The following is a 21323-nucleotide window of genomic DNA, read 5'->3' as shown; positions in this document are numbered from 1 at the left end:
CAAATATTAACAATAGTAATAATAATAATCAATTGAAGATGAAAAAAAATGAAACAGAAAATTTTCAATCTGAAATGAATGAATTTGGAGGGAGAGAAATAGAAATATTACAATTTAGGGTTTGTTTCGATGTTTCTTTTGTTTTGAAGTCAACGTGGATGGAAGGGTGTGGAATAATAATAATGATAATAATGGAGAATAAAAGGGTGGGTGCTTTCGTTCTCGAGGAAAATTGGGGGGAAAGTACTAAACGACACACAAAAATGGGTTAATATTAATGTTAATTAATTGCGTATCATCCTTTGTTTGAACACGTGGAATTTTTCAACTATAGTTGTTTTTTTTACATTTGACATGTTCATGTTCACATTCATAGTGAGACAAACATGAATTTGTTCTTGTCCTTTTCACTGTTGTCTGCCTGAGAATATTCCTTTATTTCGGTCGTTAAAAAAATTAATCCATGGCTTCAGGATTTTTTTATTTTTTATTTTTTATTTTCATGTGATTTATTTGCTTATTATCCATGTGATAAAAATGATTGATAAATAAATAGAGTAAATCTGCTAGAATTGAAATATTCTAAAAACAAATTTCATTTAACATAAAAAAAAGCTTTATATTGGTTACAAAGCTGGAAAGGCTCCCTATCTAGTTACAACTGTCAGACATGACCACATCATTAGCATAGATTTTTTTTACAACAATACATATTTTGCTATTTCTAAGCTGTCAACAATGATTTATTTTTGTGCCCACCTTTTCTCTATTCCAAACGAGGGCTCATATTCACTGTATCATTTCTGGTTTAAAATGTCTGTGGAAGTAATTTTACCTATCCGGAAAACAACTGTGAAGGTGATATGTTTTGTTTACGGTTCCAGCAAGAAGACAACAAACCCAACATTCCTGTTTCTACAGGCTGTCCAATGTCTCTTTCTCGCTTGTGTAGCACTCTGATAAATTCGTCTGCACTTAGGTTTCCATCTTGATTTGTATCAAACAAATGAAAAACAATCTCAACCACATTGTCGGAGAGAGATATGCCACAAACCTGAAATTGAAACAAACAAAATATGAACTTGCCATCTTGGCCATATAATCTAAATCAAATTTTTTTAAACATAAAACAAGGATAAATGTCATACATGTGACGCTGCTCGCTGAAAATCATCTTTCGTCAACAGGCCGTTTACTTCTCCAAAACTGAAAAGGGCTAATGAAAATGGAAATAACTTTTTCCTTAGATTGGCAAAGTTTTTGAAGTCCTCAAATGTGATACGCATCTCCTTAAAGCATGGATTATCATTCAAATCATCAACCCGTTCAAGCAACTTGCCTAGATGACTCATGTCGGCGGAAGCAACCATGGAGAGTGCAAAGTCCTTGGCTGAAATTGTTTTTCGAGATTTGTAGTCATAGTGAGCAAACTCCAGCTTCAGCATCTACATAAATATTGTAGATTAACTGTCATAGTCTCATAGATAATCACTTGAGGCCAATATAGAAAATGATATTTATCCATATAAATTTTTTAGTAGGAATTCTAATTCATACAAGAGAAATACTATCCACAACGTTTTGAAACACAATCTTTATTATCTGTTTAGGTTATAAAAAGACAATTGAATTGCCTCTGTAAATAGATCAGTTTCTTAAGAGTATGATTACTTTTTAAAGTATGGGCCAATATTAACATATATTAGGACGGTCTTTAATAATGACTAAAATTTAAAATAGAAAACAGTGAGAGTTCTTATAACTACAGATTATATCTAGAAGCGATTACTGGTTTTCTCGGTTTGAATGCTACTATCACAAGTCACAACTACCACAACATTAATAAATATCTCAAACATATAAGTAAGGATTTTCGATATGCACAATTATCGAATTTGTGAAATTGTTGCATACAGTGCATTTCAAAGATAAGAACTCCCCCTAACATGAGAGTGAAACACTAGAAAGGGTGCAAACTTCAGTAAAGCAAAACTTCCTACTCCCTCAACAAATCCACTATCCATAATACAAAAACAATCAAACCCATAATGACATGGTGAGAATGGAACAACTAGAACTTACTTCATCATGCAAGTCTCGTAAAAATTGCACAAATTTATCAAGTTTGAGGCAACCCTTTCCGTCTTCACCAAAAAAGTATTCCAACAGCCCTCCATTTTCCACAGAATCGTTCACCTTCAGACCAGTTCGCAGTCCATCCCTGTGGTGAACACCTTGTCGATGATGAGTTCGCATCAATGCCATCACTTTCTTGAATTCTTCCTTGGTTATCTCTCTATAAATGGGGAGAAGTAATCAACCTCGTCAGATGAAGGGAACTATAGGGAATGATCAAGCTCCCACAGTACTAAAAAAAATCAATTCATAATGTAGCTACAGAGCAACAACTTATGCAGCCTTGAAGTTGATGCTACTGACAACAAACAAGTAGCAATGTCCTTGATCTATAAACATTATGAATTAATACCGTTAAGGATCCTATATTTAGTAGAAATACGAACGAGATAGTGGTTACAAGTGGGAGACGACCCTCGCCCCATGAGATAGCTTTTCGGATTGAGAAATCCATAGTTAAAATACGTAAAAAAAACAGATTATACCACACTGAGAACTAGAGTTCAGGGGCCTGAAAGCAAGATCATATGAAGCAACTAATCATAAGAACAAATTTTCCATCACAACTTTATACAAAACTTCAAGTGAATAAGTATGTAGGTCAGTTTTCTTAAAACATTTTCATTTAACTCATTCTTAAGTAAAGTGAGACTTAATCACTCAAACTTGAATTTCCAACGGTTAGTGATTACAATTTCAAAGAAGTACCATGAGCACTCACCCATTGTTGTTCACATCAAACATTTTAAATGCCACGGAAAAGCTTGATTCTGGGATGCTGAGTAGCGTTACAAAAAAGATATACCTGCTTCAGAGAAAAATAAGGGTATTATGGACACAAACAGACAAGTTATGAAGATCTAAAGGTTGAAGAGAAAGCGGAAAGGAGAACAAAATTAGCCAAGAGCCCTGGATAAAGTATCAGCAGGTCCATATATGAACTGCTCGGTCCTCAGACCAGATCCTACTTAGGCTGCTTTGCGTCCACTCTACCTTAGCCCATTTCCCACACCAGGAATAATTAACAAAAGTTGCAAGAGTAAAAAATTAAACTTCTTGGAATAAATAGATCATACCCACTACACAACAAACATGGAAAAAGTTGTTAACGGAGAACATGATAATAAGAGAGAATATAATCGACTCACTCTTTAAATGATATAAGTCCGTCATTGTTTACATCGAAAAGCATAAAAAAATCTGAAGGAGAGCAGCATAAATGGCCAGGGCTTCTTTCTCCTATCAAGTATCCATCTCTAACAAGGTGAGATTCAGATGGAGGGAAAACAGGAACTACAGCCCTCATTAGGTCTGCTGGCGTCATGAGTACTTCTCTTTGTGGTGATCGATAAGATGCAAAGTATTCAAAAACCTTAATGAAAAAGAGTAAAGATTGTCACTGTACAATTCACACTTCAAAAGGAACTAAGAAACCATTGTATTCATTCAATGTAATGAAAACGTCAGATTGCTATGGTATCGAAAACGGGGAAGAATTACATAGTTCCCTACTAGGCCAAAACATTCCCTTCATCTAAAAACATACTCGTATATAAAAAAGAGAGAATTGTCTTAGTTTCAGGAAAAATTAGTTACATCTTGTGTCCCATGTAGCCGACCCCATTTAGTGGGGTAAGGCTTGATTGTTGTTGTGTCCCATGCCTAATTAATCAACAATGTCATAACTAGCAATCGTTCCAAGTACACGGTTTTAACTAGTTACATATTCGAATGGTAGGGAAACCCTTGAGTGAGGATAGATGCTCTCCTAATCTATCCTATTTCTTAATAAAAGTGTTATTCTTTGGAATTTTATTCTTGGATTCCTAATGTTGAGAAAAACAAGTGTGAGTTTGAAGTGTTGAGAAACAAAAGTGTGGGGAAGTCCCACGTTGATTAGAAAAGTGGAGATTGAGCATTTTGGATGAATATGTGTGTGTCTCTCACTTAATGTGTGTTGCTCTTAAAGAAATACCCCAATGTCATTCTCACTTTTCAATGTAAAAATGATTGTTATTTTTCCAATTATGTCTTTTAATTATTATTACTCAGTACACTAATATGAACTTATTAATAAGGTTAATTTAGTAAAAGTGTAATATATTATGACAATATTATTGCATTCCTTAATCTAATCTATGTGCAAAAACCTTAAACAAAAGTCATTTTTAAACGCAGAGAGTACATAAATAGGGTCTCATTAAATATTTATCATTGATAAAACGTAGTTAAATAAGGCCTCTAATTGTTTTATAACCTACACGGCCTCCAAAAACAAAAACTTATGACGGCTCTAGCGCAGAGATTGTACTTACTCCATCCAAACTCAATTATAAGCAACCAAAACAATAGCGTCTAAATTTTTGTCTTAAATATAGGCAAATCCCAGCTAATCAATTCACATTTATGTTATTTATAAAGATAGATATCTATTGAAATTAGATACACAAACTTTGTAAAATCTAGTCATTATCTTAGAACTAGGTGATAATATTTGTTCACGCGTGAAAAAATACCTTTTCCGGAGGACTTCGCAACCGCATGCGCTTCTCATAGTTGAAAAAAACCTTTCTCCTGTACGCCTCTGCAATGCTTCAACCAAAAAACAAAATCACCGTTCAGCATTCTTAATTAACCAAAAAATTATTACTCGATTTTTCAAAATTTAAACAAAAATTAGCGGGAGATAAACTTGCCTCCAAAAATGAAGGTACCAGAAGTTTCAGGAAGGGAGAATTTCGTAAGGAATGAAGAAGGTGAAAAACGAGATCGGTTTTGGTCTTCGGAATTCGGTGTTGACAAGTCAACAAAGGAAGAGAGTGAAGGTTGAAAGAGAGTTGAATTAAAGTCGGTGGTGTAGAGAAGAAACCCTAAACTGGTGCCGGCGAGAATGACGGCGAAAACAGCGTTCCGAGCGTTGAAAAGCGATGGGGAAGATGAGGTTGGGTGGAGGATTTGGAAGCGTTGGATTGAAAAGTGTGGGATGAAGGGTGAGATGGATCTTCTGAGAGTGGAAATGAAAGACATGATTGAAGTGAAGTCGTGGTTGTTCAGGTGGGATTAGATGTAGGAATAGAGTTTCCTTTTTTTTTAGGCACAACGTGTTCACTTTGTACTTAGTTAGTAGTAACTTTAATTTTTTATTTAAAATATAAGAAAAAAAAGGAGTGTAAAATGCTGTCAATAACATTTGTGTATTTTTTTATATCATATTTTTATTTTATTTTTATTTTAAAAATACTATTATAATTTGATAATATAAAATATTATGATTGGATTTAATATAATATAATATATTATTTTTTATTTTTTAAAATATTAAAATTTGTTTAATTTATTTTTACATAAATATTTTTAAATGAATTTAATTGAAATATATTGACGGTGTAAAAGAATTTTACACAATCAATTAATTATAACAGTTGGATATTGAAAAAAGTTTGACTTTTATTTTTAAAATCTATAAAGTAATACAAACGGACGATGGTGATGAATTGAAACTGTAAAATTTTGTATAGTAATAAGATATATTAATTAATCTCTTTTTAAATATAAATCAATTCTACTAAAATTTAAATTTAAATTAATTCTATCAAATTTAATTCTATTAAAATCAAAATTATACTGTCAATCCAAACACATTCAATTATTATTATTCTTAGCAATTATGGGTCCGTTTGTTTTGACTTTTTTTTAAAATGATTTTTATAGTGTTATAAATTTTAGTGTAAAAAAATTTACAAAGAAACTTTTCATAAAAACATCAAATGAAAATTTGGTTTGAATAGTTATTCTTAAAATGTTATTTTAGATATTTCATCATTTTATCGAAAAAAAATTTGGATATCAAATTTTCAAAAAATCACTTAATTTTGAAGCTATTTCAAATAACTTTTCATAAAAATCATTTTTAAGATACAACTTTTTGAAAAAATTGTGATTTTGACTATGTTTTGATCTTCAATAATGTATATTTATATTATAGAATAAACAATTCAATCTTTTAATTTATAGAAAACAAATTTAGAAAAACTTATAATATTTTGAAAAACATTTTTGTAGAATTCATTTTCAAAAATACAAAAAAAAATCTATTTTTTTAAAGCTAAAACAAACTGACCCTATATCATTTTTATTTTAACTATTTCTTTGGTTGAAATTGTTTTATGTTTCGTTATTAAGATTAGTAACGTTAAAGATAACCAAAAGTAAACAACTATGGTATAACTTTTTTATAATTAAATAATTGTCACCCACTTTATTTTACTATCATTATTATTTCATTTTTTAGAACATGATTCTTTTTAAAAGACAAAAGAAAATTAACATATTATTAAAGTCAAAGCATAAGATATGGCATAAACGTTAGTACTAACCTAAACAAATCATCTCAATCAAACAACAAATAAATTTGTAACACATTTTTGCAGTTGCAGCGACTAATTAATCATATATGTTTTAGTGTTCAAAAGGTTTATAATAAAAGGTTCAAAAGCAAATTCTTAATAAAAGGTAAATAAAATATGTAGACTTTCACTTTTATGAAAAGCACATAATTTTGTTTTATGATGTATTAATCACTTTCCAACTCAATTAGACGATTGTTTATGCAGCACGCCACATTATTCGTGAATGGTTTCAATCTCTCTTAGTATATATATATAAAAGAAAACTGTGTTATTTCAAGTATTCAAATTTATTCTCACTGATACATTACTTCTGATTCTCTCATTAATTTGGACATTAGAATCCTTATAGATCCACCCCACTCTGTCTATTGCTCAAACCATAGTGAGACACAACTTCACCACTCCGTCTTCTATTTCTAGTTCCTAACCAAACAGTGGCATCATCTGAGAATCGACTTCCGACTCTTGCTAATTTTCACGAAAAGTCATCGTTTATCCATCAAAGATCCAGTTCACTGATCTCTTTTCTTGAAGTTTTCATCTCCTCCTCAAACAAGTTTATTATCAAATTCATTGAGCATAATGATATTCAAAATCACTTGATCTGCTGCCCAACAATAAATTATTGTTGCGGCTGCTGAAGCTACCAAAACTCTACCTCTTCCTTCTCCCTTTCTAGTGGAAAGTGATCCTATTCTGGTGGCATCTCCATCTGGACCTACACAATAAGATCTTGTTCCTCCAAGAGTTGGTCAAGGAGTGCTTCAAGCTCTCTCGTTCTTCATACATATACAACAACCTTGTCATAGGGAACCATCACATCGACCTCTTTCACAACCTATTAGACCTGGACAATAAATGCCCAAGCAAATTTTGGAGTATAGAGAGTCACTGACTTACTAAACAATGTATACAACCTAGTACACCAACCGACCTTAAAATTCATGGTCGATAGGATACTCAGGAATGAAGAGATATTTCAATACGCCCCACCAATGGACAACATTATAAAAAACGGTAGCCTTCTGGGGAAACTAAGCTGCAACACTAGAGCCAACCCTCGTTAGCACAACTACACCACATGGAAAGGCCTCGAGATCACTAACTTGCAATCGACATCGAGGACATAAGACTCTTCCGCCTGATCCTGAAGGAAGAAGTGGTAGCCATAACCTATCATTGGGGATACATTCAGTTGAGGGTCATCTTAGAAGAAGGGAGAGACACCGGAAAGATTGACTTACAATTTTTGGTAGTTCCCAACAGAAATGTCTTTATTTTGGATAGGCCTTTGGTAGTAATCCTATACACGGTAGTTTCCTCACTCTATCTCAAATTGGAGTATTACAATTTCCACAACAAGGTGATGACAATATCCATTGATCTCTATGGGGAATGAAGGACACACAAAGTTACAATGCGATTAAAAAGAGGATAGAGAAAAGGCAATGGAGATCAATGTGGTCTCCTTCATCCATTACTAGGAAAACTATATTTCGCCACGGTTGGAAGAAATATTTCATCATGGTTATTCGTCCATAGTAACGAAGAGTGTGATAGAAAGTGTCATACTGTCCACCATATAATTATTGTGGTAAACAACTTGATAACACATCATATTTCACCATGGTTGGAATGTCTAATCGTAGTGAAAAATAGCATGGTCATGGGTTCGATACCAACAACAACATTTTTCCATTTTATAATGGTGTGTACCAATAGATCATTGAACATATAACCTTTCAAATTGATTGAGAAAATAATAATCTGAAAAATTAAGTTATATTTGAAGAACAACTTACATTAATCAATGCTTTTTGGGCATCCTACAACTCATTATTCATCTTTCACTCTTTAACAGTTAGAATTTGGTTCGATGCTTCTAATTCTTTAATCAAAACTTCTTTCTCTACTAGTTAATTATGAAAAGCATCGAATTTGTGGAGAAATTCATCATCATCATGAATAAGAATTTCTAACAATTAAAGAGCGAGAGATGAATAATGAGTCGATGAAAGCTCGAAAAGTATTGATTATTATAAGTTGTTCATCAAATATAACTTTATTTTACAAATTATTATTTTCTAAAAAAATTGAAAGGTTATATGTTCAGTGAGGGGTTGGTGAAACAAGCAATCCACGTATGACATAATAAACTCAATTATATCTTTATCACTTTACTATGCTCTAGACATGTTGGGTTGAACGAAATGAAAATTGCATAAGGAGTCAATCAGGGGAATATATTTTGAATCGTCTAGATATCAACAAAACAACAACAACAACAACATATATAACATTCTCAACAATAACAAAAACATATAAGACTCAAAACACTGCTAAGTCACATTATAAAAACAAAATATTGCTAAGTCACAACAATAAAACATTGCTAAGCTTTGTTCATTGTTAGATTGTTTGTGGGCTAATTATGTGTAAAAACTTCAAGTGTTGTTGCAAGTTGTTTAGACCGGTCTTGTAAAAGTTCAAGGTTGATTTTATCGAAACTCTTAAGAGAAAACTCTTGAGGACAAGAGTAGGCTAAGTGGTTAGACTAGACATATATAAGTATTTGGTACAATCTCTTTATCCCTTCTCTTTTTATTTTCCATTGTTTATTTTCTTTCCACTACATATTTATCTTCTTCTTCAACTTATTTCTATCTTTATGTTGCTATCTCTCTGTTTGTTTACCTATACTAATATGAGCGTTTTCAAAAATCAAAGTTTTTTAAAATTATTTTTGAACTTCGAATATCACAATTCACTACCCTTTTGTATTTGAAGTCATTTGGCCAACACTTAGACCATTATGAAGAAGGTCTAAAACGACCTCTAAAGGTCAAGAGATATTAGACGAAGGCTAGATATCAATAAATATTATCACCGGAACACAAATGTCATCAAAATAGAATGTTTTAGAGACCCAATACCCTATATCTCGACTATAAATCCTAAAGTAGGCCTCAAAATTTAGGTACAAATTTTTAACCATAAAAATACATCCCACTTATGATAGTCACTGACTTGACCATCATAGTGTTTGCAGGTACAACCCCCCGACTTTGGACTGACACTTCAAACATTAACATTAAACCAGAGTACATAATCAAATCTGAGTTCATCTCTCCAATAATGAACACCTTAAGTCTAAATGAGATCAGAAGTCATTGTCTCTTTCGGGAATCTATACAAGTAACGCAAGAGTGTTTCCTCTATTTTGGGATACATGACGCCTCATGTTTGACTTGTTATATTCTCTTTTTGTGTGTGTTATGTTTACTTGATTTTATATGTGCAACTTTCCCAACTTGTGGTTCCATAATCTTCACATTATTTGGTTAGTGGTGTTATTAATACAAAATATAACCATAATGTTCATATTATTCAATCTTGTTATACTTTGAGAGAGTCTAGAATTTCAGTGACCACAATAGACCCAATGGACTTGAGAGAGATTCAACTAACTTATGTTTAGTTGTGACCACTCAAAATAATTTCTCAAACAAAAAGAAATTCAAATAGTTCTTCAAAGAGGATAAAAAAATTAATACTTGATAATTTCTCAACTCAAACGAGGAGAAATTAAAATAATTCTCTAGAGAGAATTCAAAAAAATACTCGAAAAAATCAACGAGTAGATTAAAAGGGGAGAAGTTAGTGTTTCAATAATTTGAATGACACCGAGTTATGAGAGTGAGGAAAGAAAAACTCAATAGAACTTTTTTGGTGTATTCTGGAATGAAACAAGTGTTTTTCTTATATATTGAAGTAAGTTGGCCAAGATATCTAATCTAAGCAATGTGAAACTAAAGATGTTTTCAACTAAAACACAAACATACGTATTTTTTATAACAATGTGGGACTTAAGGAACTTTTTCAAATTCATCTCCCTATTAAAATATTGACATGTTCCAACAATCCCACACTTGAATTTAAAAGTGTTTTATAAGTAACATCAAATGATTCTAAGATCGTGCATAAACATAAGTGCCTACGACTTGGACCTTTGCTTGGCAAGTAAGATTTTGATTCAACAAGAGTGACACAATTGTCTTGAACTCTATCTCAGACATCAAACAGACACATAACATTTTCTTTAGGTTTATTCTGATAATCATGTGCTTTAATGGCCCTGTACATCTATTCTAGTTTAGTGAAGGCTCTAGGAAATTTTGCCTCAAAATTTCATAAGAACCGACCTAAGTTCTACAATCACACAGGTGGATTTACAAATAGTACTCCTATAGTTAGGTACTCCTTCATACAAAGTATAAATTTAATTAAGAGTTTCTATCATCTCATCCTCTTTTTGCTTCAAGATTCATGTTTCTCTTATTTATACTAGCATGATCACCTCATATTACTGACAGCTTGTTATTACCCATTGAACTTATTTCTTGGGATATCCAGTCTATTAGGTCGGGTTACCATCATGAGTATTCATTTCTCTATATGCATTAGTCTAATCTTCTTGGATGTATTATGGACTTTCTCTCTAGCTAACCCTTTCATCAAAGGATCTGCTAAAATTTCACCAGTGTGTACATGATCCATTCTTACAGCTCCTTTAGAGATACATTCTCTAACAATGTCATGCTTCCTTCTTATTGATGTCTCTTACCATTATAATAAATGTTCTAAATTTTTGAAATAGTCATGGTACTATTGCAGTGGATCAACACAGTTGACATAGGTTTTTCCGTAAAGGGATCTCAGCTAGAAAGAATCTCAACCAACTTGTTTTTTCACTAGTGATCACTAATACTATCATTTCAGACTCCATTGTGAAGTTAGCCAAGATAGCCAATTTATTTGATTTCCAGGATACAACATATCCAACGTTACTGAATATATAGCCACTAGTTACTTTGGAATCATCTGATAAGGTGTTCTAATCCGCATTGTTGTATCCTTCAAGTATAGTAGGAAGTCTCTGATAATGTAAACTGAGATTCATGGTCCTCTTAAGGTATCACTTTACTCTCTCAATGTATTTCTAATGCTCATTTCTCTATCTACTTATAAACCTACACAACAATCCTATGACATATGCAATGTCGGGTCTAATAAAATCAGTGGCATGCATATGACTATCAATTATGCTTTCATACTCAGATTGTCTAACGTTATCAACAATGTTCTTAAATAGTATAAAACTAAGATCGTGTGCAACCAGGTTTACAATCAAAATAAATATATTTATCTAAGATCTTCTTCACATAGTGAGATTGATCCACAAATATTTCCTTTTCAGATCTAGAGATATAGGTTCCAAGAATCACTATGGCTACTCAGAGGTCTTTTATATCAAAATTGTTATACAACAGTGATTTCACATCATTATGAAGGTTTTGATCAAAATATAAGTAAGTCATCTACATAGAGACATATTATATTGCAAATTCTATTTTCAGATTTGTAATAAACACATTTGTCACTTTCGTTCACTCTGTACTCATTTGATATCATTAAGTTATCAAACTTTTTATGACCTTACTTGGGAGCTTGTTTTAGACCATACAAACACTTATCTAACTTGCAAGCCTTGTTTTCTTACCCATCACAAACCATTCTGGTTGGTCCGTATAGTTTTCTTCTTCTAAGTCACCATTAAAATAAACTGTTTTAAAATCCATTTGGTGTACTACTAAGTTATAATTAGAAGCAATTGAAATTAGTAACCTAATAGATGTAATTCTAGTAACCAGAGAAAAAGTATCGAATAAAAATATATTTTATCTCTTCCTAAAACCTTTGGATACAAGGAGAGTCTTTTATTTATCAACAGTGCCATCAGATTTTAGTTTCTTTTTGAAAATCCATTTACAACTGATTAGTTTGCAACTAGGGGGAAAGTCTACTAAGTATCATCATTAATAGCTTCTTGCCACAAATATGCATCTAGAGATGACACAATTTCTTGAAGATTTGTTGGATCTTCTTCTAATGTATAGGCCGCATAGTCAGACACATAGTCATTAGAAACTCTGACTCTTTTACTACGTTGAAGTTTTATTTCTACTTCTTCGTTGTTTTCGGTGCTTCTTATCACAAGAACGTGATTAGATTAAGTGTCCCCACTATTTCTCAATTTAAAAGGAAATTTATCTCCATATAATTCAACACCATTTGATTCTATGATCACTTTAGCATTTATGTCAAAAACTTATATGTCTTACTTTTGCTACATACACAATGAAACACATTCATAGGCTCTAATAAGATGTATAACTTGCCTCGGGTCCAGAATTCTGACATAAGCAACCCCAAGTTCTAAAATAAGATAAGTTTGGTTGTTTTTTCTTTGTTATCTAATAAGAGAACTTATTTTTAGACTTAAGAACTATATTCAAGACATATCAAACAAACAATGAAATTCCCCTCACCAGTGAGATGCAACACAAAAATTCAACATAATATCAACAACTAATTCAGTATGAGCTATATTGTTTCTGTATGCTTTACTATTCATTTTAGGAGAATATGGTGCAGTGGTTTCATATAAAATTCCACATTGCTTAAAAACTCTTTTGTTTTGTGGTGAAACAAAAATTTTAAAAGCTTATAAGTTGGGGGGGGGGGGGGGGGGGGAGTTTGTCAATAATAAAAATAATTGACGTTGTTTATCAAAAGACATACCTACAATGATGATCTCATGAACAATCTTTTGAAGTTTGTGACATTGAGCCTCCATATACCTTTCACATCCCATATGATACTTCAAGTAGCGACTAACAACATACTTGTTCTAGCCTCTTCGGTGTCATACTTCTTTTTCAGAGCTTCCCAAATCTGTTTTACAGTGTCACAACTAGTGTAATAATCATACGTATCATCTGCGAGTCCATTCAAAATATGATTTTGTAAAGATAATCATTCTCTTTCCACAAGAAGATTTCTTTCTTGAGTTGTAAATCGTTTGCTTTAATTTTTGCAACAGATTCAAGTTCAATATTATTAAGTGTTCTATTTGAATATACATATTTCTTACCATTAGTAAGTTTGGTTAATTCTAAAGGAGCAACATGAATGTTCTCGATCAGAATATTGACAACCTTTTTCAACGTTAAGAGAAACTTTATCTTTTATTGCCTACGTTTGAAGTGACTTCTCTCAAACTTGAATGGTTTGTCATAGACAACAGACACAAAAGTACCAGTAATCTCTTTGGTAGCCATGGTAGTTTGAAACGTCTTGAAATTGTTGTTTTACGGTTTTGAAAAATTGTCATGAAGAAATTATCGGGTAGTTTGAAATTGTTGTTTTAAGACGTTTCGCGACACTACTCAAAGTTGTGCAAAGCAGTTATTCAACTACGACACCTTCAGGATAAAAGAACACGGTTCGATATTGTTCGATTACTACTTACACGATAGATAATCGGTCTAAAAATATATCCTATGATGATACAAAGACCAATAAATATGTTAGGTATAAATATTACTCGTAGTATTTATATAAAGATCCATCGTCATAATTTCTCAAACAATGAGAAATTTAAATAATTCTTCAAAGATAACTAAGTAAGTTGTTAAAGCTATGAGAATAAAGAATGGAAAATTCAATAGAAACTTTTGGTGTGTTTGTAATGAAACAAATGATTTATTTATATGAGGAAGTAAGTTAGCCAAAACATTTAATGTGAACAACATAAGACTATTTTTTTTTAACTAAAATATAAACACACTTATTTTTTCTAACGGTATGAAATTTAACAAACTTCTTCAAATTAATTTCCCTATTAAAATATTGACATGTTCCAAAAATTTACATTCACCTAACATTGTCTATAGAATTGTTTGTGTGGCATTTCTGACTAAGAAAATTTCGGCCTACCATAAAATTGTTTGTGTGGCATTTCTGACTAACACTTGAATCAAAATCTCTTAATATATGTAACTAAGTATTTTCATGAAATTATGTTTATTAAATTATTCCTCTTTTTGAAGGTTTCTACTCTTGAGAAAATAACATTAAATCTTTGCAGATGAATACTGTGTGGTTCGAGGTGAAAAAAACAGAAGCAACGTTAATCCTTACTTTTAATCCAAAAACAGTTTCCAGCTATTTCTTTTTGTCATGCCACGCAACCTTAATGAAAAACTTAATCCATAAAGGCAAGTTAATGCGATAAAACAACACTGGTTTGCAGAACTTAATGATTTTGTATAGTATGATAATATATGTTACATGAATGATGCATATTGGTGCAGTTTAGAGTTTCTGAAACCAATCTTGTAAGTGTTACAAAAACATATAAATCTTAGTTTATCTCACCATCAAGAAAGACCTTTTTGATTATATCTAACTCTTTAGTAACATCTACTATGTTCATTCTATCTTTGGGTGATTCCATTGAACAAACAAGTCCAATCCTTAGAACTGAAACTAAGCACTTCTCTACTGTTGCCTCTTCATCTCTTGGTACAAGATTTGGATCCAAAATCTGCATAATACTACCATGAAATGAATTCTCAACAAATGTATGTAGATTCAGACCATCTTCAAACATTTCATCCGTAGGTCGTCTTCCAGTAATCATTTCCAACACGAGTATTCCAAAGCTATACATGTCACCGCAGCTCGATACTTCAGAACTCATTCCATACTCTAAAATATGCGTAAAACATTGTTACGGTTCAATATATAGGAGATTTTAATGATCAATAAATGGCTAAAGAGTTTTGGACATACCTGGAGGAGCATAACCAATGGTCCCTTTTATTCTGACAGTACTAGTTTCCTTATAAGATGCATTATCAATGGTCGAGACAAGTTTTGTTATACCAAAATCGCTCACATGAGCAACCATGTCTTCGTCGAGAAGGATGTTGCTCGGCTTTATATCACAGTGAAGGACTAATTGCTCACATTCGCGATGAAGATAATGTAATGCATAACCAATATCAATCATGATATTTAATCTTTGAACAAGGCTCAACATTCTTGGATGTTCTGAATTCGCTGTCGTTGGATGATGAAGCCAGTCTTCTAAGCTTCCATTTTTCATATAATCAAAAACTAAAGCCTTAAATTCTTCACCTCTATAATCAGTACTAGAACAACATGTTAAAATCTTGACCAAGTTTCGATGTCTGATATTTTTTAGTGCATTACATTCCGCGATAAAACTCTTATGCGCTCCTTTCTTTTTAAGGTTCAGAACCTTTATAGCAACAACTTTACCTTGTGATGCAAGATTTCCTTTGTATACAGAACCAAAACTTCCCGATCCAATCAAGTTTCTCTCTGAGAACCCGTCCGTTCCTTGATGTAGTTCTTGGTATGAAACCTTATCTAGTTGGTGAATTGTCGGTGTATCAAAAGATGGTTTTCTGTTTCTTTTCCTCATCATGTACATGGTTAGAGCAAACAATAATATAAGAAGGAAAACAATCACACTGATGATCACAGCTATCCGGTTGACATGGCATGGTGATAGATGCAACTCTGAAATTCCTCCACAAAGCTTATTATTTCCTGTCACTCCTAACCGACTTGCATTTTGAAAGACACCTTTGATTGGAACCTCTCCTTCCAACTTGTTGAAAGATACATTCAAGTATTCTAGAAGAGGAATATTCTGCAAGTCTATAGGAATCGATCCCGACAATTGATTTCTCGACAAGTCTAAATATTTAAGACTTTTGAGAGATGACAATTTGGAAGGTAAGGTTCCGCGAAAAGAGTTGCCCTGTAAACGAAGGTACTCTAAGCTTACGCATTCGCAAATGGTTATCGGTATGTCACCTGACAGACGATTTTCAGACACATCTAGCTTACCAATATTTTTCAAGAAACCGACTTCGTCAGGTAAACTACCACTCAATGAATTGCGTGATAAGTCCAATCCTTTTGTTAAAGACGAAATTCGAAAAAGTTCTAAAGGTATGGTTCCTCGAAGATTGTTTTGTGAAAGGTTTAGAAATTGCAACTTTTGACACTTCCCTATACTCAAAGGAATATTTCCTTCTAACATGTTTTCTTCCATCCACAGATCAGACAACTGACTGAGATTGCCTATGAAAAACGGTATTTCTCCCGACAACTTGTTTTCGCGCAAATCTAACAGTTGCATGTTCTTGAACTGTCCAAAACTTGTTGGAATAGTTCCTTCAAAGTGGTTATGTCCCAAGCTCAAGAGGATTAAGTTTACTAGATTTCCTAACTCTTTAGGAACTTTTCCTGATATCTCATTACCCCCAAGGTATAGTTCACTAAGGTTGTAGGATAAATTGCCTATAGAATTTGGGAGAAAACCTCCTAAATTATTAGCAGCTATACTAAGAGCTTGTAACTTACTACAATTTGTCAATGTTTTCAAAAAATCTAAATTATTACTTGAATTGTCACCTAGAATGTTGAACTCGAGGTTTAACAAATGAAGATCTCGTAGCTTCCCTAGACTTGGAACTTGTCCAACAAAATGGTTTGCACCAATGTCAAATGATGTCAAATTAGAAGCATTTGCAATGGAAGTTGGGATCGTGCCTGAGAATCGATTCACTCCAATTTTAAAAACTTGAAGATTAGGTAGTGTTTGGAACATATTCGACGGAAGAGAACCGCGGAAGTGATTCTGAGTAGCTGAGATCGATTCAAGAGATGACATATTATAAAAACAAGGCGGAAACATACCCGATAATTTGTTCGCGACAACTTCTATAGTTCTCAAGTTTCTTAGCAGACATATTTCTTGTGGAACATCTCTCTCTAAGTTGTTGAAAGCAAGACCAAGACTTATCAAGGAAGAAAGGTTACCTATGAAAGAAGGAACCTCTCCGGTTAAATGGTTTTTTCCGATGTTTACTACGAGAAGCTTTCGAAGAAAGGCAATTTCGGTTGGTATTTTACCGGTGAGATTGTTGTTAAGCAAACGCAAGACTTTAAGATTGGAGCAATTGGACAAGCTCTCAGGAATGTCTCCTGAAAACATGTTATTGCTCAAAGAGAGTTGATGTAGTCTTACCAACCGACCGAGCTCGCGTGGTATTTTTTCGATGAAACTATTGTTTTCGAGGTTGATGTTTCTTAAACGAGAGAGGTTTCCAATGTGAGGTGAAAGTGTTCCATGTAAACTGTTTCCTTGTAAGTTCAAGTTTGTGACTCTTTGATGCATGGCGTTGCATGTGACTCCATGCCAGTTGCAGAAGTGCGTGGAAGAATTCCAAGAGTCAAGGACTCCATTTGGGTCATTGTTTATTGAGTGTTTGAATTGGAGCAATGCTTGATAATCAGTTTGGTTTTGTAATGTTAAGGTTGCTGCAGAAGTTGTGTTTGGAGCATGAGAAAAGTATACATAGAGAAATATAGAAAGAAAGAAAGAAAAGTGCTTCATATGGTTAAAGAAAATGAGGGTTGTAGAATATTTGGTTTTGTTATATTGTAGAGGTAGGAACTGAAATGAGGCATGTTTGTTTTCTTGAGATTTAGTGGATTTAAATATTGGTGGCAAGGTAGTGCTAATAAAAAGTGGAGTGTAATTGATTGCACAAACACAAAGAAAGTGGGAGAAATTGTGGAAAAGATTGGAACGTGTTAATAAAATCTTAATGATTAAACTATTACTAAACTAGTATCATAAAAATATATATATATATATTGGAAGCTACTGTACATTCAGATTAAAAGCATTATAGCTATTGGAATATTGAGTGGTTGATTTTTCTATGATTTTTCTATGCTTTGATACTTCATCATTAAACACAGTATCAAAACAAATTTTAGATTGATCAAATAAAATGTAATAGGATCCAATTAAATAAGTTTACGTTCATTAATTAAATTAATATAAATATATATATAATTGAATGATGGAGAATATGATGCAATGCACTTGTCCCATTTCATTAAACTATATGTATTGGTCTAAAAAATCAAAAGTGTCAAAGATAAATAGTACGAAAGTACGTTGATTATTGGATTTTTTTTTTTTTTTATGTTTGGTGATTTTAATTCAAACGGCTTTGATGGTTCTGTCCCACGGTAAAACCTCAAGTCATTAGTCCCATGGAGAAATCCATGTCAAGTCCACACATGCATGTTTTTCTCAAATCTATTTGTACACTAGAGTATTTGTTTGCCTAAATGTCGATCTTCCCTCATCTGGATCAGTCAAGAAATTCACATGTCTCTTTCTTCATAAATACTCTAGACCGTCAAAATATATCAAATAGGACATCACTAACAAGGTCATGCCGGTATCTGAAGTCTGGAAGTTTCCTATAATAAATCGTGTGTTCCTAAATGTATCCAAAGACGCCTTGCAACAAACATGACAAACCTAATCAATAGGAAATAAGGGAATCATAAGACGATATCTTAGGATAGTATGGTACTCCACTAGTGACATACGTTGACCTAACCTATCAATAGGAATAATAAGGAGAAATTCTTAAGCATGTGCGGCTTGCAAAAATAACAAAAAAATATTTTTTGTCTTGTGGTCATATCAAACTTAATATCCATATTCTAAACACCTTTACTAAAAAGGACATTTTTGAAAACATATTGTTCTTTAGGAGGGAGGGACAGTGTGGTGTCGTTGTTAATAAACTACTAAGGTCAAAATCTGGAATCGCAACACTAAGACCAACAAAAGCGGTCAAAATCTGAAATCGCAACACTAAGACCAACAAAAGCTTTGTCGAAATTAGAGTCCATCCCATATACCCTACTGTCTCTCAATATATGATCATGTAACAATCAAGATTGGGCCATAGAAGACATCAAAGCGTATGAGACAGACTCTATTGTCGAGTACAAACCCAATCCCCAACTCTAATGAGTAATGAAGTCACCATCCATTGAAGGTTCTCGGAGAAAGGACCTCCACCAACCACGACGTCTTCAATCGCCCTTCAAACTCTTTATCAAACCAAATATTTGTTTCTTCTATATGATTAGGTTGATATGTTCTTAGGCCAAAAAATAATTTGAGAATACCCATGAATGATCGAAGTAGAAGAAACTCACTCTGAAGATCTCTTAGTTATGATAGAAGATTCATTAACTCAACAATCCTATAAACTCTTTTAATAAACAATCTCTTGATAAAGTTTTCATCTCGACTAACATCCCCTCTAAACAACTCCATCCCCCAACATCGGTCTCCCAATGTCTGAAGGAAACAAATCCTCACTAAATTTACTAATATCACACAAAAGTCAAAAAATCTCATTCTTACGAATATTCAATTCAAAATTTAAACATGAACTTATCTTTCAAATAATGTCAAGGGTTTTAACAACCACCTATAAAATACTAGTAATGTATTCTATTATAAAATATTTAAGTAATACAATAAAAAATTTATATCACACTACCTCATCAATTTCATTCTACTCCAAATATTAGTAATATTTTAAGATATCATCACATGATTTTCCGAAAAAAAATATACTTACTTCTAAACCTGAAACTTGGATGGGTGTTTTCACATTTGATGATTGGAGAAGTCTTAGCTTTAATGGAACTACAATTCCAAATCCACTTACTCAATTTCCAAGGACTTTCCATTAAAATACTAGTACTAGTCTAAATTGGTAACCCGAAAAATAAAATTCTGGTCAAAATTGAATTTTGTTTCCACGTTGGTAACTTTTTCGACCACAAATCAAAATATCTAGTCTCAAGCTACTCAGACTTTTTGTTCTTCTGATTGAATAAAGGCTTGAATATGTTTTTATTTTCTGTTAATATATTGTGTTTTGACTTTACTCTTGAATGTATACAATTTTTTTTATATTTTTGTTCATTTGTATTTTATTTAATCTGTATAAAATATATTTATATTAAAGTTAGTTTATGTAATATTTATTTGTCTTTATATTTTAAAAAAATATAATTTTAATATAAATAAATCTTGTAAGAACTAAAATAATAATTATATTCATTCTAATAAAAATCTAATAACAGTATTGGTGAATCCTCCTTTAAACTACAATAGTTTCTATTATTGCTATCAATAAAGAAGATTTTGATTTGAGTGAGCCTTTAATTTTATTTGAATCAAATTTGTTTGTGATCTGAGTTAGAGAATCTTAATTTGAATCACACTTTTAAAATTTGAGTTTTTGAAAAAATTGAAATAAAATTTAAATCTAAGGACAGAAGACACTCATTTATATATTTTTTTATTCAAATAATCAATTAATTTGATTTGAACCATTTGCAATAACTATTTATGTCATAAATTAATTTAATGCATGCAAAACACCATGAATGTATTGCACTCAATTTAAAAGATACGCACAAAACTTACATAAAGAAACTGAGAAATAATAAAATCAAAAATAATATTTTTACACTATCGACTACACCTACACCGTAAATAATATTTTTTAAATTTTTTATAATTAACTCTCCTGCCACACCTACATGTGTTTTTGTTTTTAATTTACATACTACTTTATATATATATATATATATATATATATATATATATATATATATATATATATATATATATATATATATATATATATATATATGCTACAGTTACATAAGTGTATTTGAAATATTATAGTAATAAATATTTTATTTATAAAAATATAAAAAAAATATTATTATTATTTTTAAAATTAATATGATTAATAATTTTATATTTTTATTAATCAATATTTTATATTTTATTAACCAATTTTATTTTATTATAAAAAAATATTTTTAATATCTGAATATTTATTAACCACTTTCATCACTTCATTAACCAATTTTTTACATTTCATTAACCAATTTTATTTTAGAACTAAAAATTATTTTAAACAATTGTGT

General features: G+C 31.8%; 2 protein-coding genes across 2 annotated transcripts; both read right to left on the bottom strand.

The window, feature by feature from the left end:
- Nucleotides 1-578: 578 nt before the first annotated feature.
- On the bottom strand, nucleotides 579-5228 carry LOC127098338 (calcium uptake protein, mitochondrial). Its single transcript, XM_051036900.1, has 7 exons — nucleotides 4833-5228; nucleotides 4653-4720; nucleotides 3285-3508; nucleotides 2858-2941; nucleotides 2083-2296; nucleotides 1149-1445; nucleotides 579-1054 (listed from the first exon to the last, which is right to left on the bottom strand). Exons 1-7 carry the CDS (start codon nucleotides 5161-5163, stop codon nucleotides 836-838), a joined length of 1437 nt encoding a protein of 478 aa, XP_050892857.1. The 5' UTR covers nucleotides 5164-5228; the 3' UTR covers nucleotides 579-835.
- A 9462-nt stretch (nucleotides 5229-14690) lies between these two features.
- LOC127097939 (probable LRR receptor-like serine/threonine-protein kinase At3g47570) lies at nucleotides 14691-18030 on the bottom strand. Its single transcript, XM_051036436.1, has 2 exons — nucleotides 15243-18030; nucleotides 14691-15158 (listed from the first exon to the last, which is right to left on the bottom strand). The coding sequence occupies exons 1-2, from the start codon at nucleotides 17884-17886 to the stop codon at nucleotides 14812-14814; spliced, it is 2991 nt and encodes a 996-aa protein (XP_050892393.1). The 5' UTR covers nucleotides 17887-18030; the 3' UTR covers nucleotides 14691-14811.
- Nucleotides 18031-21323: the final 3293 nt, after the last annotated feature.

Source organism: Lathyrus oleraceus, chromosome 6 (genome assembly GCF_024323335.1).
Source record: "Lathyrus oleraceus cultivar Zhongwan6 chromosome 6, CAAS_Psat_ZW6_1.0, whole genome shotgun sequence".
NCBI lineage: Eukaryota > Viridiplantae > Streptophyta > Magnoliopsida > Fabales > Fabaceae > Lathyrus > Lathyrus oleraceus.
The sequence above is the reverse complement of the archived record's forward strand: the minus strand, read 5'-3'. Positions and strand labels throughout refer to the sequence as shown.